Below are 27,283 nucleotides of genomic sequence, written 5' to 3' on the forward strand. Positions count from 1 at the left end.
GTTGATGGCAATATGCAGTGATCACCTTTCGGCAAGATAATTAGTCCTGAGGGCTCAAATCCATCTGTGGCAAGTCATCAGCTTCATCTTGAAACTTGAGTAACTTCCGGTTCCCGAGATAATCAATGACCCGTCATAGAAGTTTGTCACAAGTAAGAGTGTGAATATAACCATGATGAGAGGATAAATTTTATTGATCCTTTACCAAAGAAAGGGACAGCATCATCCATATTCCTCATTCTCTGCATATAGTTGATGTTACATGAGACTTCAAGTAAAAAATAATAAAATAAAAGGTTAACCCAAACCAATTTCTGTTCAGTAAAAATGACAGATTTAAATGTCGTTGATATAGGGACTTCATAGTGGATGAAACTAAAATATTCCAATATATATGCCACAGTAACAAGCTTGCATATCCATAGGTAATTATTCAACAAATTTTTATAAGAACTTATCCCATTTGCATCCTTATTTTCTCATGCCAAAATAATGTCATACAGTTTTTATGGTATAAAATTGCTTCATTTAAAAGAAATATACATTTTTTGAAGGTTGGAGTATTATCTCATCAATTCTGGTTAATTGTTTAATAGTATCAAAAAATAATTCGTTTTGACTAATATTTTATAACTTTAAAAGGATCATTGTCACATTACACCTTTTTGTAGGTGCTAAATTGAACATTGGCTTATTCTTTGGTGTTACTTTTTAATTAATCTTAATTATAAAAAATAAAAGATAAACTTCACATGAATTTTTTATAATATGATATGTTCTCACATAGCACTTTGAAATTATTTTCTTCCTACATAAAACCTTGTGATGTAAGGCAAGGGGAGGAGGGGGCCTATGTACAAGTATCTACTTACACATATTGAACCTGCTGCTGCTGCTCTGGGTGGTGGATCACAGTCATCACCACGCACCCGCACAATTGAAACAAATGCTAAAAAGTGACTTGGCTAGCTTACATGAAATGCACAAATATGTTCAGGATTGATGCACAGCAGTTAGGCCTCTCATCCAGCAAAGGTGGGAGGAGCTTGCTAATTTATCATGTACATAAATCCTACATAGGTTCGAGGCATAGATGCAGTAGTCATATCAAAAGAAATATGTTTGATGCAAAGTGCAGGTGTTTTCTTTTCTTTTTACTTGGAAAAGAAAGAAAAAAAATCAAATTGTTATTTGTTGCCTGAAATTATTATACAAATGAAAACAGTCTAAAGGGTTGTGGGGAGCTTTCTCTATGTCCAACTTGAATATGTATCTTTCAGAATACATTTAAGAATCGAAAAAGTTATTCTAAAAATCAGAGTTTTCCTTAGCAGTGCAATAAATAAGGTATTATGTGAAAAAAAAATCATACACGTAAGTGAAAAAAAAAAACCTTATTTTTTCTTTTTTTTTTTAAATCGGTTTGGTTTATTTGTAATAATTCATGAATAAAAATAACACAAGTTCTTTTCTTTCGCTTTGCATTTGTGCCCTCCTTCGGAAACCCATATTGCTTATTTCTGTACGCTTGGATGGAGAAGAAAAAGGTCGTAACGTTTGCACCGAACACCTTCTGTCCGATCAGACGCGGAAGCTTGAGCGCCAGGGGCCTGCCCACAAGCCACTTGACTCTGATGCCGATAATGACGTGGTGGCGTCTGATTCGCCAGGGGACAAGCGCCCCAGCCTTGATGACGAGAAAAGTGGTGGGTCAGGTAATCTTCATATTCTTTTCGTTTGTTTGTTTGTTTGTTTGCTTAAGGTTAAGGGTTTATTAATGTACATTTCTTGGTTTCGATTGGTGGATATCGAGAATGAATTTATGGGTGTAATTTTATTTCTAAGGTTTCCTTGTGATTGTTTGTGATGCTTTTGATTAATTGAAGACGTTCTTTCGGGAACAGAAGAGTTGTTCGGGAGAAGATTGTGGGGTTATAGGGGTAAAATAGTTGAACGTGAAGCGAGAAAACTGAGGGCCCTTTCATCAACTTAACCCGTAGGGCAGGGAATAAAGAGTGGGAGAGGTCTTGGAAGAAAAGAGAGTGCTGCAGAAAGAGGAAGGAGACCAACAAAAATCAGCTAAAATTTTTGTACTAAAATTAGCCAATCACAATCATGATTTGGAAGGAACTATCAAAATATTGTATGAAGCTCACATTATAAAGGATGGGCGCTTACATAATTCTTTGTTCTTGCAGTAATCTCTTTCTCTTTTGAAGGAAGAATTGCATGCTCTAAGTGGCACTTTACCTTTTTATCAGTTCAGATTTTTTAGTTGCACATCCAAACTAATTTTATAATGCCAAACCAGGAATGACTACTCCAATCAAAGCCATCAAACGCTAGGGATAAATATAAGTCCTAGTTCCAAAGATATATCATTCTATTATATAAAGGCTTCTTTGAAACATCTTTGATTCAACCTGTATTAGAAATTTGTTCTGTTTCTCTTTATTTTATTTTCCCAGTTTGCTGGTAATTTTGACTTCAAGTTTCATGCTCATAAGTGAACATTGTTCTTTCTCAGGAACTGCAGAACTAGTCACTGGAAAAAGCAATTTTGAAAGGCCAGTTGTATACTCTTTCAATGATTTAAGAGCCTTCACCAACAACTTCAGTGCAGATAACTTGATTGGATTAACTCAATTTGGTAGACTTTACCGTGGGAAGATTGAGAAAGGAAAGGAAGCTCGATTTGTTACAGTAAAGACGTGGGATGAGAGATCAGACCGTTTCTTGTACCCTCCAAATAAGACTTTGATGCTCAGGGTATGTTTCTGAGATAATATTTTTTCTTCATTGCATTTTCTTCTACTGAATTGTTTATGATGGCTGTATTTTCTGTGTTGCAGGAAGAAGCGATGCTTTTAACTCATCCAAGCATGAGGGGTCACCCAAACTTAGTCAAATTGGTTGGTGGTTGCCGCCAAAAAGAGATGAAGGCTGCTGTTTATGATCTGAATCCCCTGGATACTCTGCATAACTATATGCAAAGGGGTACCTTCATTGTAAGTTTTATATCTGATTCTACTGCAACCCTTTTTATTCTTTCTACCTGTAAATTTTGATTTAGTTGTAGAGTGGTTTGAAACTATGCTATTATTCTGTTTGAAGAAGCTTAGTAAAGTAAGGGAACAAGGTAGATTGAAAGTTCACTAAAGTTTATCGTAGGGAAATTAGCGATATGTTTTCTCCTCTGTTGCTCCAACTCAGCAAATTAGCTGGAAGAATCTGTGTCTGACCAACCTGACAAATGTGGGCATTATTTCATCTGCCTAGTTGTCTCGTTAATTTTCTTTGTTTATATTCGGCCAAAAGAATAGATGGGTTCTTGACATCATCACCATGCATAGTCCATTCTCTTTTTTTAGATTTAGGAGGCTACCTGGTAAAGTAATAGATTTCAGTACCCCCGCCCATATTTGGATTCACATCTATATATCTTGAATATTAAGTTTTGACAAGCTAGAGTCTTAGATCACTACCAACACTGAGTCAAAGCAGCATAGGTTTGCTGGCAAGCAAGGGAAATACTTTTTGCAGTATAATTAATTGGTGAAGTCTTTTCAGAGATGAAAAGAGTGGGATGCCTGCATGTGTAACTCTCATTTCTGGGAAGTTAATGTTTTGATCTTCAAAATGTATATGTATGCATTGATGGAAAAATATACAATAGCAGATGACTTGATTTGTATTTCATGCACAGATGATTTGATTGGATCTAAAATTATTGGGGTAGCAGTTAGATCAAAAACCTATTCAGTTAATTTTGGATTGTTTGGTTTGTATTGCATGTGTAGATGATTTTTCTTGGATCCAAAGAATTAAGGTGGCACTTGCATTTGCCCATCTTCTGATGTTTCTACATTGTCGAGATGAGCCTTATGTGCTCCACAATATCGATACACGTCATATAATGCTTGATCAGGTTTATTTTCACAGCTTACCTTCAGATATGACGTATTTATTGTTGAATCTATTTTCAACATTATATTAAAGCTTTTATTTTAATAAACAGGACTGTAATCCCATTCTGTTTGACTTTGGACTGATAAGTGGAGGAATTATTGGTAAGATGAGCTTTGTAAAAGACCGCGCATTCATGACTCCTTGCTATGGTGATGTACATTCGTTTAAAATAGGTGATTTATCCTTTGCACTTATGCTATTTTGAACTGAATGTAGTTCATGATGATGGAAATGCATCATTTGAAGTGAGAAGAAGCCATGTCTCCATATGAGTCTGCATCTTCACTTTAAAAAGTGAATGATAGGTGATGTTTGTTCAGGTTGCTTGGTTATTAATTAGCTTGATAGATTTCTACATAAAAAATCTATGAAGACACTTTTACATATTATAAAACCCACAAACTCATTTTGATGAATTTGAGTCACAGATGGACTTTGCTTCAACCCATGGTTTCACCACTGTGGGTTGCAAAAAATCTTGTGTACTTTGCTAAATTGATATAATGATAACTAATGACCCTAGCATCTACAGTATGGCCTTAGTGTGCCTCTAGATCTAAGCCTTAATCTCTTGCATCGGAGTGCTTGTTCAAAGTTGATATGATTATTCTTGTAGGTGGAGCTGCTGGAAAGCCAAGTGTGGGGAATGATGTGTTTTCATATGCTGTGGTTCTCCTGGAGCTGATATCTAAAAGAATTACTACTGAAGAGGAGGGGTGCAGTGATGATGCTCAATTCACAGATAACTGGGCTCTGAAAGAATATAAGCCTGGATATTCTCTTGTGCCCCAGAGCTTGCAGAATCAGTCCGGCTATGGTGCTAGTGATGGACTGACTATAACAGAGTTGGCAATGCAGTGTATAAAATATTACCCCAGTGAGCGACCGTCAATGGAAAGGGTAGTTGAGTGTCTAGAAAATTTGTCAGTTGTCAAAACCCACGGTGGAGAAATGCTATTGCATGGATTGTAGTATGTGATTTGCTGGGAATTCCTTCTGTATTGGCCTATTAGATGAGCTAAGAATTCCTGTTACTTCCGTGCAACCCAGTACATTGGAAAATCATGTACTTCCTAACTTTTTTGCATTGAATTTCTTTGTTCATTTCGCTATTAGGGTTACTTGTGGTATGTTCTATTTTTTGTTTAGCACTAAAAAGAATAATCGTTTGAGGAAATTAAGAAAAATAACTCTTTTCATAAGTTTAATTTAAAAATATCTGTTATTATAATTTTAATTATTTTTAATCAACCTTTGATATTACTTGACAATAATATTTTTTAAATAATTAAAAATAAATTAAAATAATTTTGATTTTCTCTATTTTACTATTTAAATAAAAATTTTAAAATTAAATTTTTGATTTGTTTTTCTTGTCAAATATTGTTTATTTCGTGATTTAACTTTTTTCGTATCTCAAAGTTGACAGATTACAATTGATTAATTATATCTGTAAATTAGAATATTGTTTGACTTTAGTAATTTAAACTTAACTGCGAATAGACAAATCAATTAGTTAGAAGGTATTACATTATTAGTTTTTAGGTATTGTGTTAGTGATTTTTATATATTGTGAGACTGATTTTTAATAGTGTGACTTGATCATTACATTTTTTGTTTTCAGACATTATCTGATTTAGACATTGCGTGATTGGTTTTAGAGATTACGTGATTAGGTTTGTATGCATTGTGTGACTGATTTTTAGATAATGTCTAATCATGCAATGTCCTATTAGTCAGTCACGTAATGCTTAAAACTTTACGGAATTGGTGCAGGTTGCACACATCATCTTCGTTAATCTCGCAAGGAGTCCTCCTAGACCGTTTTTCATACTTCCCAAATTATCATTTCCGTCATCATAAGAATCCAAAAGATGTATACCTTCCACCATGTCGACAAAATCGTTATTGGAAGGCGACGATCTCCTGTGGCCGACCACCTATGTCAGTTGCAAGTCCCACATGGTCTGCGACATTTGGGATACGCAACCAAAAAAAATTTAATGGAGATGAAATTCACCAAAAAGGAAGACCCATAGAGCAAGTTAGATGAAATCTCTACACTTTTCTCGTTCAATCAAAATTATGGTTATAACGGCTTTAATCAAAATTTTGTCTTCTCAGATTGTTTAGGAATTTTGTAGAGTGGGGAGTTTGATAAACATTTAATATCTTTGTTTGCAACAACAATAAATCAAATTAGATTTAGGTTATTTTAAGTTCTTTTTATTCTAAAAATATAAATAAATAATTTTAAGATATGTGATTGTGAAAAAGAAAAAAAATTAAATCAATCGCTAAAAATCCAATCAATAATATTATTGGTCATGTCATCTACCATATAGACTGTGTGACAATATCAAATTTTAAAATAACTTTTTTTATCGAAAGGCTAAACTTTAAAATAATTTACCAACTTGATTAACATAATTAGTCATTAATTAATAATGAAAATGAAAATAAAAATATTTAATTAAATATAATAAAAATGTCAAGATTAAGTTAAATTTTTTAATATAATTCAAATATTCATTTTTCACATATTATACCTTTTTTTTAATACAAAAGTGAGAGGATGCCTTATGACATGCACGCTTAGTATACCAACAACACAATTTTCCGTTTGCTAGAACGAAGATATTACGTCAACAAAACACAAGGATTTTGGGATGAAAAGGTAGAAAAATGGGAAAAAAAATAAAGTTAACTAGAACTTAATATATAAAAAAAAACCTTCTTCATTAAATTAAATTGTGAGCAATTTTGTCATTAAAAAAATAAATATTTAAAGTATAATACTTTATGCCAACAATATTATAAAATATCAACTGTGGTGAAATTATTAGTAATTTTTTATTTTAAACGAAAAATTTCTTTATCTTTAAATTTTGAATCAAATTAAAAATACAATTGACTTTTCAATTAAAAGTGCATGATAAATTTGATCGTTGTTCTAAGTAAATGGAAAAATTAGGATCGTTTCTCTATTATTGTTTAGTTTAAAGCCTAACAAAATTAAATTTTGATTCAATCTTGAATTTTTCAAACCACAAAATTATTCAATCAGTGATGAATATGCGATATTTAAGTTTTTACATATTTTACAATAGTTATATATATTGATTGTAAATATCATCAAGCAACATCTTAGTGGTTAAAAACAGCAAAAAAAAGAAAAACATCTTAATGGTTAAATTTAAATTTTTATCTTAAAGATCTCGAATTTGAATCATGAAATAAAAGAAAAAAAACTGAACTTTAATAAAAAAAGTTGATTGAAGATCAATTTCAATGGTGGCAAAAAAGATACAGCACGTTTCTAGTGATGGAATATTATCTCATCAGGTCTGGCTAATACTTTGTTGTGTGTCAACAAAATGATTGCTTTCACTAGCATTTTTATAGCTTTAAAGTATCATGGTCACTCAACACATTTTTTTCAGGTGCGAAATTGAGCATTTGCTTATTATGTCGTGCTAATTCTGTTGTTAACCCCAATTTTAAAAAATAAAAGCATAAGTAGGTTTTTCTTTTCTTTGGTGGCTCGGTTTGGTTTGATTTCGTTGTAATAATTCATGAATAAAAATAACTCAAGTTCTTTTCTTTTGCTTTGCATTTGTGCTCTCCTTCGGAAACCCATATTGCTTATGTCGGTATGCTTGGATGGAGAGGAAAAAGGTCGTAACGTTTGCACCCAACACCTTTTCGTCCGATCAGACTCGGAAGCTTGAGCCCCAGGGCCCTGTCCACAAGCCGCTTGACTCTGATGCGGATAATGACGTGGTGGCGTCTGATTCGCCAGGGGACGAGCTCCCCAGCCTTGATGACGAGAAAAGTGGTGGGTCAGGTAATCTTCATATTCTTTTTTTGTTTGTTTGTTTGTCTGTTATACCTTGGGGTTTATTAATGTACATTTCTCGGTTTCGAATGGTGGATATCGAGAATGAATTTATGGGTGTAACTTATTTTTCTTGGTTTTGATTGGATCTTTGATTCAATCTGCATTAGAAATTTGCTCTGTTTCTCTTTGTTTTATTTTCCCAGTTTGCTGGTAATTTTGACTTCAAGCTTCATGCACATTAGTGAACATTGTTCTTGCTCAGGAACTGCAAAACCATTCACTGGAAAAAGCAATTTTGAAAAGCCAGTTGTGTACTCCTCCACTGATTTAAGAGTCTTCTCCAACGACTTCAATGCAGATAACTTGATTGGATTAACTCAATTTGGTAGACTTTACCGTGGGAAGATTGAGAAAGGAAAGGAAGCTCGATTTGTTACAGTAAAGACATGGGATGAGAGATCAGACCCGTTTCTGGTACCCTCCGAATAAGGGTTTGATGCTCAGGGTATGCTTCTGAGATGATATTTTTTCTTCTATTTAATTGTTCATGATGGCTGTATTTTCTGTGTTGCAGGAAGAAGTGATGCTTTTAACTCATCCAAGCATGAAGGGTCACCCAAACTTAGTCAAATTGATTGGTGGTTACCGTGACAAACAGATGAAGGCTGCTGTTTATGATCTGAATCCCCTGCATACTCTGCATAACTATATGACGAGGGTACCTTCATTTTAAGTTTTATATCTGAATCTACTGCAACCCTTTTTATTCTTTCTACCTGTAAAGTTTGATTTTGTTGTAGAGTGGTTTGAAACTATGCTGTTATTCTGTTTGAGGAAGCTTAGTAAAGGTAAGGGAATAATGTAGATTGAAAGTCCACTAAAGTTTATTGTAGGGAAATGAAAGATATGTTTTCTCCTCTGTTGCTCCAACTCGGCAATTTAGCAGGAAGTGTCAGTGTCCAACTGACCTGACAAATGTGGGCATATTCCTGACTTGCTCTGGAGGCTTTGCATGTAGATGTGGCTTCCTAAAACTAAAGTGTAAAAAGAAAAAGAAACAAGTAGATACGAATGAAATGGTGGAGGAAACCAGAGAGAGATCAAGAACCAGAGAATATAAGAAACAGAGGGAGTCCCTTAGGCTTTTGGCCTTTGTTCGTTTTGGTTTCAAATGTGGGTTCTTGGTGAAAGCACCTAGTTGCTGGGCTTCTGTCTAGTTGTATCGTCGATTTTCTTCGTTTACATTGGGCCAAAAAAAAAAATAGATGGGTTCTTGACATTATCGCCATGCATAATCCATTATTTTTGTAGATTTAGAAGTCTATCTGGTAAAGTAATAGATTTCAGTACCCGTGCCTGTATTTGGATTCACATCCATATATCTTGAATATTAAGTTTTTTCAAGTCAGACTCTTAGATCACTACCGAGTCTGAGTCAAAGTAACATAGGTTTGCTGGCAAGCAATTGAAATACTTTTTCAGTATAATTAATTTGTGAAGTCTATACAGAGATGGAAAAGAGTGGGGTGCCTGCATGTGTAAGTTACATTTCTAGGAAGTTAATGTTTTGATTTTCAATGTGTACATGCTTGCATTGATGGAAAACTTTACAGTAGCGGATGATTTGATTTGTATTTCAGGCACAAATGATTTGATTGATCTAAAATTATTGGGGTGGCAGTTAGATAAAAAACCTATGCAGTTAATTGTCCGACCGATTTGTATTGCGTGTACAGATGATTTTTCTTGGATCCAAAGAATTAAGGTGGCACTTGCATTTGCGTGTCTTCCGAAGTTTCTACATTGTCGAGTTGAGCCGTATGTGCTCTACAATATTGATACAACTCATATAATGCTTGACGTGGTTTATTTTCACAGGACTATAATCCCATTCTGTTTGACTTTGGACTGATTAGTGGAGGAATTATTGGCGAGATGACCTTGGTAAAAGACCGTGCATTCAATGGTGATGCACTTTGGTTCGCAGTAGGTGATTTATCCTTTGCCCTTATGTTATTATTTTTTTTTATAATTGGAGAAGGGAATTTGAACTCTGCTCTTTAGGTAGGGAGATTATACATCAACTAATGAGACAAATATTTGGATGTCACTTACGTTATTTTTAATTGAATGCAGTTCATGATGATGGAAATGCATCATTTGAAGTGAGAAGCCACTTACGTTATTTTTAATTGAATGTAGTTCATGACGATGGAAATGCATCATTTGAAGTGAGAAGAGGCCATGTCTCCTTATGAGTCTATATCTTCACTTAAAAAGTGAACTCGATTATTAATAACCTTAATCATTTGAAGTACTCGAGTATTTGGTTCATTAGTTGGTATATTTAATGATAAAAATTCTTAAAATATAATATAATTTTATAAATTAATAATATCAATTAAATAATACTTTTGACCAGTCTTGACTTGAGATTAATATGATAAATTAATAATTCGTTAAATTTATAAGATAATATATTTAAAAAAACATATAAGTCTCACTTGATCTATAAATTAATAATCTCCTTATAGGTCAAAATTATAGTCAATACCCACTTATTTTTTGTAATTGTGAATTTTGTCTAATTTTATTCCTCTACCCAAAATCAAAAGGTGATTTGATAAGACCACATCACTTTCTAGGTTCATGGTACTGACATGACTACCACGTCGCTTTTTATGAACCTTTTTTTTCTCTTCACCTAAAAAATATGTGCTCACAAGGTTCAAATCAAGACTTCTAACAAGCATATGTAAGTCCTTGTCACCATACCTAAGTCATAACTTTTGATTAATTCTTGCTTTTATTTCTTTTCTTTTTTCTTTTTCTTTCTTATTTTTTTTATTTTTCTCTAAAACTACATCATTTTAAGAGTTCTTACACTCTTAAAAACCCTAATCATAAAAGTATTTTTTTTTCTTTTTTTCCCTTCAAAAGAGAAAAAAAAAAGAGGAGGTAGAGAGAGGGGAAAGGAAAAAATGTGAAAAAAAAAATTTTATAACTAAGGTTTTTGAGAGTGTGAAAAAACCCAAAAAGACGTAATTTTGGGAGAATAAAGAAAGAAAGAAGAAAAGAAACAAAAGTAAGAATTAATAGACAGCAAAGGCTTTGATACGGTGGCAATGACCTCGGCATATTTACTAGAAGTCTTTGATTCGAACCTCAATTAACGACTAAATTAATTATATATAAAAGGTCTTTGTAAAATATGATTCAAATGTTACTTATTTTCTCTTGAAATTGATATCTCTTTAAATTTCTTCTGTAACTTTTTTTTCCTAATGCATTAAGAAATTAATGTTTAGTATTGCATGAGAAAAAAATACACAACACATACATATTAAGTTCAATATTTTGAAAAAAATAAAAAATATCTTGATAAATTAAATTTTTATTAATTGATGTATAAATTAATAAATTATTAATTTATTGATTGAATAATATCTCGATTAATTAATAAACTTTGTAATCCCGAAAGTATTAATTTATAAAAATTTAAATATATTCGATTCAACAAATAATATGCAAACATTCATAATCACATGACTAAATTACAAGATCTTTGTAAAATATGATTTCAATGTTATTTGTTTTCTCTTGAAATTTTTATAAAATATGATTCCAAGTCTTGAAATTGATGTCTCCTTAAATCCCATCTCTCTTTAAATTTCATCTCTAAATTTTTTTTAATGCATTAAGAAAGTAATGTTTCGTATTGCATAGAAAATTATACATAATACATACATATTAAGTTTAATATTTTGAAAAAAAAATAAAAAATACCTTGATAAATCAATTTTTTATTAATTAATACATAAATTAATAAATAACATTTTATAGATTAAATAATATCTCGATTAATTACCAAATATCATAATCGTCTAAGTATTAATTTATATAAATTTAAATATATTCGATTCAGCAAATAATATGCAAACATTCATAATCAGTGATCAACCTTACAATGTTTACTATTACAAGTGCACAGTATCCCACGGATCGCATATGGTATCTGCTGTTTTAACTGTTTTCTTTCTTGAGAAGGAGAGTGGTAGCAAAATTGTGTGGCTTTGGTAGACACTGAATGCTACTTTACTGCTGTAGGTGATGTAAATTGTATTATAGTTGGCATTCAGCTTGCCTCATAAACACACATCTTTTAGACTTGGTGTGAAATGAACAAGTCTTCTGCTAAGTCTGTTCCAGGAATAGCTGTGTTTATATGTGCGGTACGACTATCCAGATGGACCAAATTTACTGAATTCCTAGTCATGTTCAAGAAGATCATTCTCAGCACCATAGTCTCTAAGGTCCAGAGTTGGTCGTTTCAATCTTTGGAAAATTTCATCAAGAGATTCAGACGAGGACGCACCGGCGGACATTGTATTTTCTCGAGTCCATCGTAAAGGGAGGAATTTCTTTGCTTCCAAGTCAGATTTGAAATTTAGAAGACCAGACTTCATTGATTCCCATTTTGAGGCTAATCCCCCTGATGGTGGTGTCATTGCACTTTCAGAGTTGCCAGCATCAACCGTTAAGGATGTCGAGTCCTTTTGAGTTGAATTCTCGTTGGATGCTTGTGTGTTCTGGTGTGCCCTTATTCCAGAATATTTCTTGCTAATGGCTTCTTTGCTTGTGTCATGCTGAGCCTCTTCTTTCAGAGGTGTAAGTTGATCTCCTTTTCCAATTTCAATGGCACTTTGTGCTCTTGTATCTGTAGCAGCCTTATCCTGATACCATTTTCAAGTAAAAGATCAATTACATGATAAAAAGAAGGAAAAAGAAATAAAATATCGAAGATGCTTTAAAGTGTGCAGCAACAAAGTAATTGGCATGCTTTGCATATAATAAGATAGCAGTTTTCAATACCAGAGCACACATACTGTGTTATTACTGCCAGGTTCAATGTCAATGCTCATGCTGTTGAAATTCCTTGCCAGTGGAATAACATGCTCACTAACTTTAAGCCCTCGCTCTAGCCAGGACCGTTCTAAACAAGAAGTGGAAATGTTTACAACCTTAGAGAACGAAGAAGAAACTGTGACATTGTGCTTGCTGATGGCAATATGTAGTGATCACCTTTCTGCAAGATAATTAGTCCTGAGGGATCAAATCCATCTGTATCATCAACTTCATCTTGAAACTTGAATAGTTTCCAATTCCCGAAATAATCAATGACCCGGTTAAAGAAGTTTGTCACAAGTAAGAGTGTGTATATAACCATGATGAGAGGATAAATTTTATTGAATCCTTTACCAAAGAAAGGTACAGCATCATCTATGTTCCCCATTCTCTGCATTTAGTTGATGTTACATGAGACTTCAAGCAAAATAATAAAAAACCCTTAACGGAAAGATTAACCCGAACCAAATTTTTGTTTAGTAAAAATGACAGATTTAAATGACTCTGAGACAGGGACTTCCACGGTTTAAGAAACTAAAATATTCCAATATACATGCCACAGTAACAAACTTTCATATCCATAGGTAATTATTCAACAAATTTTTATAAGAACTTATCCCACTTGCATCCTTAATTTCTCATGCCAAAAAAATGCATACAGTTTTTATGGTATAAAATTGGTTCATCCTTAATTTCTGATTCTACTTATTTCAAGATTCTTAGCAGAAAATATTGCACAATTTCTGCATCTTAAAAAAGTTAGTGTGAGCAAACATCTTGTGAAGTAATAATATTTCAACATTACTCTAAGAGTAGCACCCTTTTGATCAACATCAAATTTTTCTTCGAAAGGAACAGTGCTGCATGGGCATGAGGCATAATAAAAATCATTTAGATGCCCCGTTACCTGTGCTCATCATATAAATCACAATAGCAGTGGTACAATATAAGAACCACCATCAATTATTTTGCAGAACTGATGGATAAAATTGAAACATTAATATCATAGTATAGCTGGATGTTGTCAAGAAAAGCACAACAAAGTAGAAAAACCACTGACCTTCTCAAAGATGGTTTTCCTATTACCAGGGAGATGGATAAGGTTGAGAAAGTTGTATGAAATTGGTGGAGCATATCGTGCAACCATCCTGATAGACGTTTAGGAGTAAGATCCATTACAAGTTCTAAAAATGAAAGGCCAAGTAAAAGTTGTAAGGATAGAAGAAAAAGGAAGAATTACGAGCATATCATAAGCAAACTGAGTGAGCTAGTTTGTTTGGGGGTGAATGAGTAGAACATCAGCATTCCAATTTTGAACAAGGAATAATAGGTGCAGACACACATATACATCAGAGGGAAGAAAGCAGCAACCTGAAAATCAACACAGTAATTTGATAATACCAAGCCCTTTGGCTGATTGTGAAAATAGAATTTAAGATTTCACTCAAATTCACCATTTATTAACTTAAATACAGTAGGGTGATTGACCAAGGGTTGGTGGACATCAAGAAGTCATTCAAGTAATACAAATTTTGGATTTCTTGTTCATAGCAATTAGCAAATGGATGATTGATTATATAGTGGACTTGTTGTTCCAACTCTTGGTTTTAAACAGGACATGAAGGAGGCAAACAAAATGTTAAGTGGTGGATTTCTTCCTCAAATATAGGGACAATGGGGTTTAGGATAAAATGGTAACATCGAATTGCTCACTCGATTTCTACAGTTCAGTTCTCTGTTCTTATGCTTGTGCTCCAAGCAGTTTACTCATTTGAGACTCTAAATAGTCCAATTTGTTTCAATATATTACCTGCACAAGCATTTCCTGCTTTCCCACAGAGTTTATGAGAATGGAGAAAAGAGATAAATCAACTCCATTGGGCAATATAGTAGCCTCTGCTAAAAGAAGGGCAGCTGACATGCAACCCAGAATAATAGCCAAGAGTTTCTCCAGTTGCTTTCTTAGAACACAACGCCAAATGAACTCTGTAAGGAATAAATAATTAGTTTGAACATTATCTAACTTGATGATAAATGATATAAGAGCAACTTAACAAAGAACCATCATTGCAAGTTCACAAAAAGTACTCCATTTCATAACTTAGATAAATTCAAATGATTAAGCATATTATGTACGTAGGATTTCAAAAATTGACTTCAATTTCAGCTCACTAATTACCATTGAGTACTATTCTGGAATAAGGACAATTAGTTTGTAGCATTCCAAACTTAAAGGAGATGAAAAAGACCTTTGAAGGTGAAAGAAGACAGATCAACTTGTTTTATGCAGATCCAGTCTGCCATAAGGAAATCATTAGAAAGACTTAAACAGCAAATCTTAAGCACCTAGATGGTAGGTCAATTTGGCACCTAATAAATTCCCCAGCCCCAAATAAAAATAAGAAAAAGGAAAGGATTCAGAGTGGAGTAATTACCAAGCATATCCAGAGAAGCCCCTAGTCTACCCTTTCGTTCAGGCCTGAAGCTTGAAATAAGTTTCCTGCAACATTTTAAAATGAATGTTGGCACACTTTCAAGAAGAAGAAAAAGAAGGAAAAACACTTTTAACAATAATAAATAGAGGACTTGTATAGCACACAAACACTGCAAAATATAAAACTGACTTCTAAACTTATATTTTAGATGTATTTAGATTAATTATTCTGTCTAATCTCGGTTCACCTTTAAGGTAAAATGCCAGATGCAATAACTCTCAATATATTAAACATTTTTTAGCATGCCTACCATGAAGAATACAAGAACCTTATTTAGATAAATTATTCAGTCTAATGTTGGTCCACCTTTTAGGTAAATGGTTAGATGCAATAACTCTCAATATCAAACATTTTTGAGCATGGCTAATATTCCCTCCAATTTCAAGGGGAATCATTTGTTGAATAAAATATATCAATGAATACCTCCAAACAAGTTCTTACTCTTAGTAAAACTAACCTCAATTATTATTTCAAGTGGGCTCTCCTTCCTTGAGCAAGCCTCATTCACAGTTATGCACATATAAATTGGTTATTTGACAACCTACACAGAAATGATTGATTTCTAGAGCTTTGTCTCTTTCTCAATACTACATCCTGTAAATCTCCATAGCATGCTTACCTGTATTATTTATGCCATGAAACATTGAGAACATCTTATTGAATAAATCAGCTACTCATTTTCATGCTCACTTATATGCTAATGCATACATGATGATGAACAAATCAGAAAAGGCTGGGCAAATAACTATAATGCCCCTAATATCGAAATATTCTACATGGAAGCATGACTACTAGCTGAAAAATACAAAGTAAAACACAAAATAAAGTTGTAAATGCACCTTTTGTTGAACATACAACTAAATGACTATGAGAGAGAGACCAAATTAAAATATAACTGCTAATTTAAAAGTACAGAATGAAGCGCAAAAGAAAGTTGTAAATGCAACTTCCGCCATGAGTGTGTCACAGAGAGAGAGAGAGAAATTTAATCAAAGGTAAGTTGACAGGAAAGTAGAACAAAGGGGAGGGAGGGAGAAGGGGGGGCGGCTAGAAGGATTTTAAGACAATTCAGTTTCCAAAGGTCAGACAAGGAAATGGGCCCCATAGCAAGAACAAATTCAGACACATGTAATGATTCCAGAATTTGAGTCTAAAGTTGATGTTTTGCATATGAAATTAGAAAAAAAAAAAAGCATATAACTTAATAAGCATGCAAGTCTTATTTAGATGCAAAGTGCAAACCATCCAGTTGCATCACGGCGCTCATAGTTTTTGACCGTATCTTCCAGCTCAAGGGCTTCCAAGACAATGCTCATATTTTCACTGCAAAAGCCTAAGAGTTAACTTTCATTACCACTGGAAAAAACTCACTTGGAAGCAAAGTACAGCAACATCATTCATTGATAAATCTTTAAGATACAAAAACCATGCTTGACAGAGAAAGTAATTGGTACTTATAAGTAATCTACCATATTTGATCTGTCCCTAAAAGAGATGTCAAAAGAGAGAAAATAGCAGCAGTTCTTCTAAAAATACAAGGAGCAGAAACTAAGTTTAGCATTGTTTTTCATCATGTGCAAATTACATATCAATAGACAAATTCACATGAATCTGCAGGTTTCTTCCGAGCAATGCAAACATTTAGGCAGTTAATTTCACAACGCCAATACAAAATGTCTTAAAAGTACATTATTGCCATGAAAAATTTAGCATAATGACACACAATCAAACAACAGTACTCCTTTGATTCTGAAATATAGTACTATACCAGCCATTAAAAATTTTAACTAACCACATTACAGTGTAACTTCGATACCGACAGTACTCCTCTCTTGCTATCCTAAGCCAGCGTCTAAGTGTCGCCATTGATTTCTCATCAGTGTCATAGCCCATATCATTCTCCCCAAACCTCCCACCTTGAGGTTTGAAGGAGGGATCTTCTTTTAACTGCAAAATAGGAAATAAAATATTGGAGGAAATCACATAAAATTCCACTTTGAGACTAAACAGACCATAGACAGAAGTGGAGCACCATTTGATGCAACATGCTATCAATAATATTCATGTACGGTCGTAAAGGATCACGCTTCGATATCTGATTTGACGTGGCCTGAGCAACCTGTCAAATGCACCTTCATTAGCTGTGAAGGGAAAAAGATAATAACTCAAAGTTATCTCTAGCAACCTGAATTAGAAATAATAAACTGGAATATGAGAGAGAATAATGTTCCAATAATAAAACAATTCTGGAGATATTTGACACAAGTCTTGAAATTTTTGCTTTCAGACAAGCATCAATAACATATCCGTATTTGTTATGGTTACCCTCAATAAAGTATTTTGCGCTCTCGAAGAATCATTTTTCTAGCTTGCTTAGTTTAGAGCTTTGTAAAACTTCATCCCATATCCGGTGTATTAATCTTGCCAATAACTTCTTTGGAGAAGCTTTACTACATTTGGAGAACTGTACTTCATTGCATTATGTTCACCTTAATGGCAATGGACTGTCAGGAACTTTCCCTGAGAATTTATTCCGGTTACAACATCTTAGAATACTGCACCTTCAAGAAAATAGGTTTTCAGGGCCTCTGCATTACGGAATTAGTAACCTCCCTAACCTTGTTGAACTGGATATCTCCTCCAATGGGTTCAATGGAAGTCTCCCAGATGTTGTTGGGAGACTGAGAAAGCTGGATTCCTTCTCTGCCGGCTCAAATAGATTAACTGGCTTATTGCCTATTTCTTTGGTGAATTCTCCTTCGCTTTCCATAGTTGATCTGCGCAACAATAGTTTGGATGGTCCGATCAATATAAATTGTTCTGCAATGACCCGTATCGCTTCGCTTCGTCTTGCTTCCAATAATTTTCAGGGGCCAGTTTCTGATCTATCCTCTTGCCAGAGCTTGAGAACTCTGGATCTTGCACGCAACAAACTTGGTGGTGAGGTTCCATTCCACTTTAAAAATCTCCAGGCACTGAAATTCCTCACTCTCCAAGACTCTGGCATTATTAATATATCCACAGCACTTGAGATTCTACAACACTGCAAGAACTTGACTATATTGGTCCTTGGTTTGAACTTTTATCACGAAGAGATGCCTAGCAACGTGAATTTGAAGTTCAGAAGTCTCAAGGCACTTATTATTCCAAATTGTCACCTTAGAGGTTCCCTTCCACTTTGGTTGAGTGGTTGCAACATGTTGCAATTGCTGGATCTGTCTTGGAATTCTTTGGGCGGGTCCATTCCATTCTGGCTAGGCAACTTCATCTATCTCTTTTACTTGGACTTGTCTAATAATACCTTTTCGGGAGAGATACCAGAAAGTTTAACTGGACTAGAAAGTCTTGTTCACAATACTGTTCTACTGAAAGAACTCCCTGCAGATTTGCGACTGGTGAAAGGCACGGAGCACGGTGGGCGCTTGCTGTATAAAAATATATGGAGCTTTCCACCGACTATCGCCTTAAGTTGCAACAAGCTTACAGGACCAATCTGGCCAAGCTTTGGGAATTTGAAAAACCTCCATGTTTTGAGTCTGAATGGGAACGACCTTTCAGGAACCATTCCAGATAGTATGTCGGAGATGACAAGCTTAGAACAGTTGGATTTGTCACGTAACAAGCTCTCAGGCGAAATACCTAATTCCCTGATACATCTCAGCTTTTTGTCAAAATTCAATGCATCATACAATGAGCTCTATGGGGATATACCTTCAGGAGGTCAGTTTACGATCAAGCTTGGAGGGGAACGAGGCTCTTTGCTCTAGAATGTTAAGACCATGCCAAATAGAACAGGTACCTCCACGTGTAACTCCAGGTGAAAAATTGATGATTGTGGATTGGAAATTTAGCGTTGGAGCGGCAATTGGTTTTGTTCTCACTGTCAGCTTTTGCTTAAAATCAGGCTGGGTCTTCCCAAAGAATGAGAAGCATATCAAAGATGCAACAAATACTAAATCCAGAACTGGGTGTTCCATAGTGCTAGCTATTGACAAGCTTGTTAAATTAGATTTGGACAATCTTTTTTTTTTAGCTCCTCCCCACGGTTCTTTCTTCTTACTTTAGTTTCTTTTAAATGGAATGTAATGATCAATGAAAAACCATAAAGCATACTATCAAAGTTCTAATATACTTCTAGTTTATGAAGTTTAAAAACAGAGATGAGACATTTTTTTTTAACAGCAACACCGTCCGGATCTTTTCAGCTTCAAGCCTTCAATATCTATTAGTCTGAAACTCCAAGAGCAGAAAAAATAAAATGTCTTATTACATCTGTCAATATATTTTTGAACGCTGCCCAACAATTATATTCTGCTATCAAAAAGCAACTATAAGCATTCAAGACACAGCTTAAGCATTGCACTGGGGTAAAATAGTTGGAGGTACAATAGTGTCCATATTCTTGTATAATAGTACAGAAGAAAATGCCTCATCATCCAAGAAAGAAAAAAGAGAAAAATATATTTAAAATGTCTCCCATACCCGTATCCCTGCATTAGAATAAAGCGGGACAAGCATGGGCTTCAAGCCTCCAAAGGCATAAAGAGATGCTTCAAGTGTTTGATAATTACAAACAAATCCTTCTAAATTTACAGACAAATAATCCCGATATCCCATCAGATCACCATCAACAAGGCTTTTCAAATAAAGCCCCGTTCAAAAGTTCTGTCCTCTAAACTTTCAGAACATCTACTTAAGGCTGATTGCATTAAATATAAATAGCATTTACATGTCCTATCAAAAAGCAAAATAATAAAATTTCTATAGTGAACGGTTATGGCTGTTAGCTGAAACCTCAAAAGAGCTCGTTCAACCAGGATGCTTCTGTTTTCCTGCTCATTTTCATCATCACAAACCTTCCGAGCCATTTGATTCTTGGATCCCATCAACTGAACTCAACTTTTCAAGAATTAACCTTTCTTGCTTGGCATCTATTCCATTGAAGTCAAGAAATCAAAAAATCTTCTCTATGAAATAAATTTTCAAGGGTATGAACTAAACATTAATCATTCACGCAGAGACACTGCAATAACCAAGTTATGGCTCTACCATAATTTTTAAGAATTCCAAACTACAAAGTTCCAAAGTAACACTTCAGTAAGAGCATCAGATATTTGTCCTCTTAATGGAAAATTTTAGATAAAAATATGGCTAAGTGGCTCTACTTATTTGCAGAAAATTTCTATAAGCATTAGTTTCCGGATATGTCTAAAATAGGTATCCAGATTGTGATAGAATTAACTCCCCAAATTTAAGTTATGTAATTGCACCGTTTGTTTGTTGCTTGAAAAAATTATATTGCTTTAGTGGCTATAAGCATTAAACACCCTATCACACTTTTGGCATGTATATGCATATCATGTATTCATCATGGATTATTTATAAAGCAAGCAGAAAGCTCGCAAGGATACATTCCTGATCAGGGTTCTCAGTGAAATTGGAGTGCAGGGCATTCCCTATGCTGTCTACAATGGCTGAGATAGTCATGGACGATTCAATGCATGAAATGGCTGTTATGGCATCTAATCTTGTGACCTCATTTCTGAACATAAGCCTTGCATGTGCTGCAACATTATAAGTGTCAACACCCGCATTGATGATTGGATACTGCAGCAACATTGCAAACAAGAGTTTTGGCTCATAGGGATAATAAATCAACAAATTCTCCAACATACCTTGAGCCAGGCGTATCAAGCTTTCAAGCATGCGCACCGTTGTTCTTGCTGCATAATCCATTATGGTATGATCAAAGTGAATAGAATAATGGCAATCATCATCAAGTTGAAGGGATTTCTAAAGGAGAAACCTGCATTATGTGTTCCTGATCTTCTTGGGAGTTGATAATAGCTTGAGATAACCTTTTCAGCCTCTTTTTTGAGCACTGGTTTAAAGTGCTTTTTTACATAGTGAATATACCTGCAAGACATCTACAAAAGCTACAAAATCAAGTGATCCAAGTAGACACATAAGATTGCTGAGTGCTTGGTGGTTGAGGATAAATTTTCTTCGAACAAGAATTATCTAGAAACCCCAACCAACCCTCATCCCAAAATAATAATAAGACGTTGCTAACAGATGATAGTTTAAAATTTAAAAAAACTTTTACAGAGTGATCTAATAGTTCCTTGTAACCAAGGTATATTTACCTCCGAAGGATAGGAAGAGGCCAGATATTTGCTACATCTTCATCCCTCTTGCCTGCTTCAGATTCTCCCTGAAATTAATTTCAAATGGCAATCAGGACAATTATAGTCAAATCCAACACCTCCCCCCCTCCCTCTCTTCCCTTTTTTGTGGTCAGAGATTTACAACTTTGTGAACACATTACCTCAGCCAGAATATGCGATGATACAACTGCATCCCATTCAGGGTTTTTTTGTATCCAAGAGGACTAGGACAATATCAAATCTGCTTAGTAAAGGACCAGAGAGTGCCGTATTGACAGCGAAAGCTAGATTTGGTTAAGAATAAATACAGTCTAAACATAAATAAGAGAAACATTTAGGGAAGACTGTGAAAGCCAGAGAAAAGGGTCTTGGGGGAAAGAACTGTTGAGAGAGCAGAGTTCCGAACAGTGAGTTCAATTATATTCCACATTTACATACAATACTAAATAAGGTAACGTGGAGGACAAATTGTAATTTTCATATTTAAAGGTGAATAATAACTAGCACAATCAAGCAATTCAATTTTGAAAGGTCAATCAAACTAGTTCTCTAAATTGAAGTGATACGTTGATCAGGATCATAGTGTCCTTTGGGATTTGTTGCACCAAAGACAATTGTCCTAGTACTAAGAGTCGTAACAAGGCGAGCCTGAAAAAAATAGAAAAATGCCAAAACTTGTTTACCAGCCATGCTTACACCAACCAGCAAGTAGAGCATAATAGCAATCAATTAAAACTAAATAAAGAACAAAAAATGGATGCCACATAACAATATTTAAACAATCATGGAAAAACAACAGCTTATGGTAACATTAAGTATAAGTTGGTCAGCAAACTGCTTATGCCATGTAGGAGGCAATGACATCAACTATGACCTTTATAAAATTCAACTCTCAACTTTCTCCAAGTATTCTTACTGCAGCATATAATTTGGGACAAGAGATTTGGGCAGGAATGATCCAGGCCCATGCATAGGGAACTTGATTAACAGGCTTAGCTTTTAGCTGTCAAAAAAGGCTCGTAACTAAATGACTAATACATCAACTGGATGCAGAACACAGAAATGAATGATCTCAAAGAATATTGCAAAAGCTGAATGAACTTATTAATCTTTCTTGATAGCTTCCAAGCACAATGCAACAAAATATGCAATTCTTGATGTTTTCTACGAGGTAAAAGAAAATAAACATGTGGTGAAGATTTCAATGAAGTTGCAAGGGCAGTTTATGCACTTCAAGATGGATATAGACATAGTATTGTACAGATCCTCTAGCCTGCCCTAGCTAAAATAAATAAATAAGGGATAAACAACACCAATGGTTATTCTAGAAATACCTAAAGCAGGAGTGAAAAATATGTTCTAGGTTTAATTATAACAGAGGGGAAAGATGTGCTGAAAAGAAATGTCAGCCAAAATAGAGACTTGCATGGATTTTAACAGAAGTTATTGTAATGCAATGTGGAAAAAACGTTGTACCTTCGCAACACTTATAGTCTGGTGCTCCATTGCTTCATGTATGGTTGCCCTGTCATGCTCTCTCATACTATCCCACCCACCCCCACAGAAGAAATACAATCAAACATAAATAAACAAAAAAAAAAGGTGCAGATCAATAACAAATTTTAGTTGCCTCCTGAAAGAGCAGGCTCTTGAATGACCAAAGAAAGCAACATCAAAAGCAGCATCATAAGAGTGTATATTTATGTATACATATTTGTTAGTATCATATATTGATAGTAATACAATTATGATGGCCAGTGCCATGTACAAGATGAAAAAACTACATTGAGTCCTAGTATGGTTCCTAACAAAGCCAGCTTTGAACAGGAAAAAGGAGGGTTTAAATATTGTCATTCAAAGGAAAACGAAAAAAAAAAATTCATGATAATGATTCAAAGGAGTACCTATCAAATTCATCAATACAACAAAGCCCTCCATCTGACAAAACAAGGGCCCCAGCTTCTAACATCCACTCCCCTAGTAATATCATAGATATATTTAGCCCTCCAACAAAATGAAACTTGCATAATTTGACATAAAACAAGCAAAAGCCATGAGTATCAAGTGCTTGTCCTTCAATACACAAAAAAAATGACAAAACCACAAGGCCATGCCAGCTCTACCACGCAAAACTTCGGTCAAACAACTTCTTTAACCCCCCCCCCCCCCGCCCCCCGCCCTCCCTTTTTTAAGTATTTTGGGGATGGTTGAAGCAATAATATTTTTTTAAAAAAAAAGATAAGATAGGGAAGCACGAGTTTATAATAATAACTCATAGTTTGTTACCTTCAACTAGTACTTACATATATCAACAATCAAATGGTTCATTATAGAATAATATTTAGGTAAAGAAGTTGAAGAAATGAATTAAACAGACAGTGATACCAAAATCATAAGGACATAGTACAAATACAAGTTCCACTTTCATGAACCTTCAAAGTTAGACAGTCTGAATTGTTTAGTGTACTTTCAACATATATCCTAGTTTCTAGCTCAAATAACTTTCACTCACCTCCTTTCTACACAATAGTCTGACAATTGTTATTGCCATTAAATTGTTACACCAGCCACCAGAATAACATAATCATCATAGAATCCCCTTTCAGTGAACTGTGAACATGGTTAAATTTTCTGTTTTCTACATATCAAAATCTAAATTATGAAATCATCTTTGTTTTAGTTTCTCTTGAATTATTTGAACAAGCAAGGGCAAAGCACTGTATCTGCAGCCAAACTTTTGCCAGTGTTCATGTGCTCTAGAAATATCACTTTTAGCCAGTATAAGATATACTTCAGCAGAATGAGCTTTAATCATGTTATACATTCCATGTTGACTATAACTCACATTGTTGAATCCAATTCATGATTTTCTTCAAGTTCACAAAATTAATCATGCTACATAATCACACTGTATTACTATCACCTAAATAATGACAAATTTTCTGAAAGGCAAAGTGAAAGTTCAAATAGATGTGAAATGAGAGTTACCACCATCCTTGACTGCAGTAACAGTCAGTCCAGCACTAGTGCTTCCCAAGCCAGTAGTGATGACAGATCGGTTTCTTAATTTTGCCGCAAATTTCAAGAACTGAGACTTTTCAGTACCTGTAAAAAATTTACTTATACTTTTTACATGGCATCAATCTTGCTATTCTAACAATTCAAAGATATGCACATCCTGAATCTTTGTAAATCATAGAGAAATGTAAGTTGAGTAAGCATGCTGAAACAGTCCATATATACATAAATGCATGTAACGAGTCCATGTCTCAACTATTTGGAAAAAGGTTTGACCAGGTCCTTCTACTGAATTATGGTCTGACTTAGGGGACTGACCGCACTGGGGGTTGGGGCTTTGGACAAAAAATGCTTTCTCAGATTATAAACACTTGAAGTACTGCACAGGATTGCAACCAATTATAAGTCTCTAGTGCCAAGATATTGAAACCTTGCTTATGAAATAATAAAGTAGGTAAATAATCATCAGCCATGATGCAGGTGAATGATATTTTTCCATATTTCCAAGAAAACACCTCGTTCAATTGCTTTCAAGGAATATGGCTCAATGAAAGTGGTTAATCAATCCAAGCAAAATTGAAATTGTAGATAAATTTAAAAGCTAAAGAAGTGAACATTCAAGAAAGAAGCCTATCATATAATACATTAAAAAGAAAAACTCTACCCTGGTCGCCAACCAGAAGCGAGTGAGACTCTCCTCGAATCTTTGTCCCAGAAGCATCAACATGTTGAACGCCTCCAATCAGTGTTAGTGCAACTGAGATCAAGGAAGTAAAAGTTCAGTATGTGCCTACTCATGCATTCACATGTTTTGAGAGAGAGAGAGAAGATATGGGACGACAGAGCACCTACCAGTTTTACGGTGAAGAGCCCAAAAACTTGGGGGCAAATTCCTCGTAGAATAGCATTTGTCCCTGGGTGTAGAGTAAATAATAGGAATAGCTTCACGTAAGTAAATATATAATCATAGGAAAATAATGAAACATGCCCCATAAGGGAAGAAAGAAAGTATGAAACCGCCAAATGTTCACAAAGACAAATTTCATTACTACATGCAAATTTTGTGAGTGAAAAAATACATGACCAACTATTCTTACCTTTCAATGGAGTGTGTCTAAAGTCTGACCAGAATTGCGTGAATTTCATAGTAAAATCATCAGGAATATCAATGTCTGATTTCAGCTCATTAGTTCTCCTATGACGAGAGAAGTAAATTAAGAGAAAAATAAGCAGGTGCAGTTATTGTAATTTCCACTTTAAAGTACTTTAGAATAACGAACTGTTTCGACTAGAATAAGACAATTAGTTTGCAAAAGCATGCGAGAAATTAGAACACATAGCTGGTTTTTAAGGAGCTCATAAACTCAAAGTAAAGCTTTTGATGAGCTATAAACAGATGAAAGGGGGTGGGAGAAGTTACAAAAGTGAAAGAGGTTAAGACTTACCCAGATGTTGATAAATACATTTCTTGTGATTGTTTTGTACTCTGTTTTCACCCGTAGATACTATAGGAAGGATTGAGAATCAAAGAGTACAATTAATTGACTTGCCAAGTACGCAAGGCTTTTACATAAATAAATGTTATTGGGAACATAATCTCATTAACAAATATGTGAATGTCATTTAATCTCCATCTACCCCTCTTGTCACTATAAACTCATTTTCCAACTTTCAGCTTGATATGTGTGCTAAAAATAATTGATTCAGTAACTAGAAACCATTTGCCAAAATACAGATGCTGCCATGTTGGCCAGCAGAACTCATCAATATTCAAAATGGAGACCTTTCAATATGGCACATGATATTGTAGAAATGATTAACAAGGGCAGTGAACAGGAAAGTCACACCATCGGAAGGTCTATAACTTGCCATCATTTAGTGTAAACCAATTATCTGAATTGGAATTTCTGTATATATTGCTCAACTAAATTACATGAGGTCAAAATTACCATGTTGTTTGCGTACTGAAGATGGGACATAAAAACACCAATTGAGTTAACCTCTATACCTTTAAACAACCCCCTGTCCACTACACTATAGACACACGCTCCAAAAGTTCCGACGACATGATTGAAGAAAACGGGGGTTAAGGGACAATCCGGTCGGAAGCCTCCATACATTTTAAGTTCTCTTGTTCGGGAGCTGTTAACGAGGACCGAGATTGAAGCAGTAGAGATACATGACATTATCCACATACACCACTTCTCACCAAAGCCTATCAATTTCATGACAAATTCAAGGTAGCTCAATGCAACACTGTTGAAGGCTTTTTCAAAATCAATTTTCAAGACAACACCACCGGTGTCATTCTTCTTTATTATGTCCACCAATTCGTTGGCTATTGAAATTCCTTGCCAATGAAATAACATGCTCAAGCCAAGACCGTTCTGAAAAAGAAGTGGAAATCTGTACAAACTTAGGGAAAAAAGAAGAAACTATGATATTGTGCGTGTTGATGGCAATATGCAGCGATCACCTTTCAGCAAGATAATTAGTCCCCAGGGATCAAATGCATCTGTGTCAATTCATCAGCTTCATCTTGAAACTTGAATAATTTCCGGTTCCCGAAATAATCAATGACCCGTCATAGAAGTTTGTCACAAGTAAGAGTGTGTATATAACCATGATGAGATGATAAATTTTATTGAATCCTTTGCCAAAGAAAGGGACAGCATCAGCCATATTCCTCATTCTCTGCATATAGTTGATGTTACATGAGACTTCAAGTAGAAAATAATAAAATAAAAAGTTAACCCAAACCAAATTTTGTTTAGGAAAAATGACAGGTTTAAATGTCGTTGAGATAGGGACTTCACAGCGGACGAAACTAAAATATTCCAATATATATGCCACAGTAACAAGCTTGCATATCCATAGGTAATTAATAT

The 27,283-nt window shown here is 34.6% G+C and overlaps 2 protein-coding genes and 2 pseudogenes across 3 annotated transcripts; 2 read left to right on the forward strand and 2 right to left on the reverse strand.

Moving 5' to 3' along the window:
- Positions 1 to 1,444: 1,444 nt before the first annotated feature.
- Positions 1,445 to 4,941, forward strand: LOC108660894 (putative serine/threonine-protein kinase PBL1). The gene is made up of 6 exons (XM_088803350.1): positions 1,445 to 1,715; positions 2,528 to 2,769; positions 2,853 to 2,997; positions 3,801 to 3,928; positions 4,019 to 4,070; positions 4,586 to 4,941. The coding sequence occupies exons 1-6, from the start codon at positions 1,445 to 1,447 to the stop codon at positions 4,939 to 4,941; spliced, it is 1,194 nt and encodes a 397-aa protein (XP_088659476.1).
- A 7,110-nt stretch (positions 4,942 to 12,051) lies between these two features.
- LOC108660622 (uncharacterized) lies at positions 12,052 to 17,514 on the reverse strand. Its single transcript, XM_088803351.1, has 11 exons — positions 17,500 to 17,514; positions 17,243 to 17,329; positions 17,019 to 17,157; positions 16,453 to 16,543; positions 15,151 to 15,215; positions 14,526 to 14,701; positions 13,956 to 14,086; positions 13,776 to 13,863; positions 12,893 to 13,106; positions 12,697 to 12,803; positions 12,052 to 12,543 (listed from the first exon to the last, which is right to left on the reverse strand). The coding sequence occupies exons 1-11, from the start codon at positions 17,512 to 17,514 to the stop codon at positions 12,079 to 12,081; spliced, it is 1,578 nt and encodes a 525-aa protein (XP_088659477.1). The 3' UTR covers positions 12,052 to 12,078.
- On the forward strand, positions 17,514 to 19,311 carry LOC108660623 (phytosulfokine receptor 1-like; annotated as a pseudogene).
- Positions 19,312 to 19,654: 343 nt separating this feature from the next.
- LOC108660624 (putative DNA helicase MCM9) lies at positions 19,655 to 26,267 on the reverse strand (annotated as a pseudogene). The gene is made up of 14 exons (XR_016024545.1): positions 26,179 to 26,267; positions 25,493 to 25,590; positions 25,244 to 25,309; positions 25,060 to 25,152; positions 24,366 to 24,482; positions 23,282 to 23,354; positions 22,854 to 22,920; positions 21,944 to 22,025; positions 21,539 to 21,661; positions 21,357 to 21,424; positions 21,017 to 21,126; positions 20,886 to 20,933; positions 20,622 to 20,774; positions 19,655 to 20,141 (listed from the first exon to the last, which is right to left on the reverse strand). The product of XR_016024545.1 is annotated as a putative DNA helicase MCM9 (transcript).
- Between the last annotated feature and the right edge of the window lie 1,016 nt (positions 26,268 to 27,283).

Source organism: Theobroma cacao, chromosome 2, assembly GCF_053813885.1.
Source record: "Theobroma cacao isolate CCN51 chromosome 2, ASM5381388v1, whole genome shotgun sequence".
NCBI lineage: Eukaryota > Viridiplantae > Streptophyta > Magnoliopsida > Malvales > Malvaceae > Theobroma > Theobroma cacao.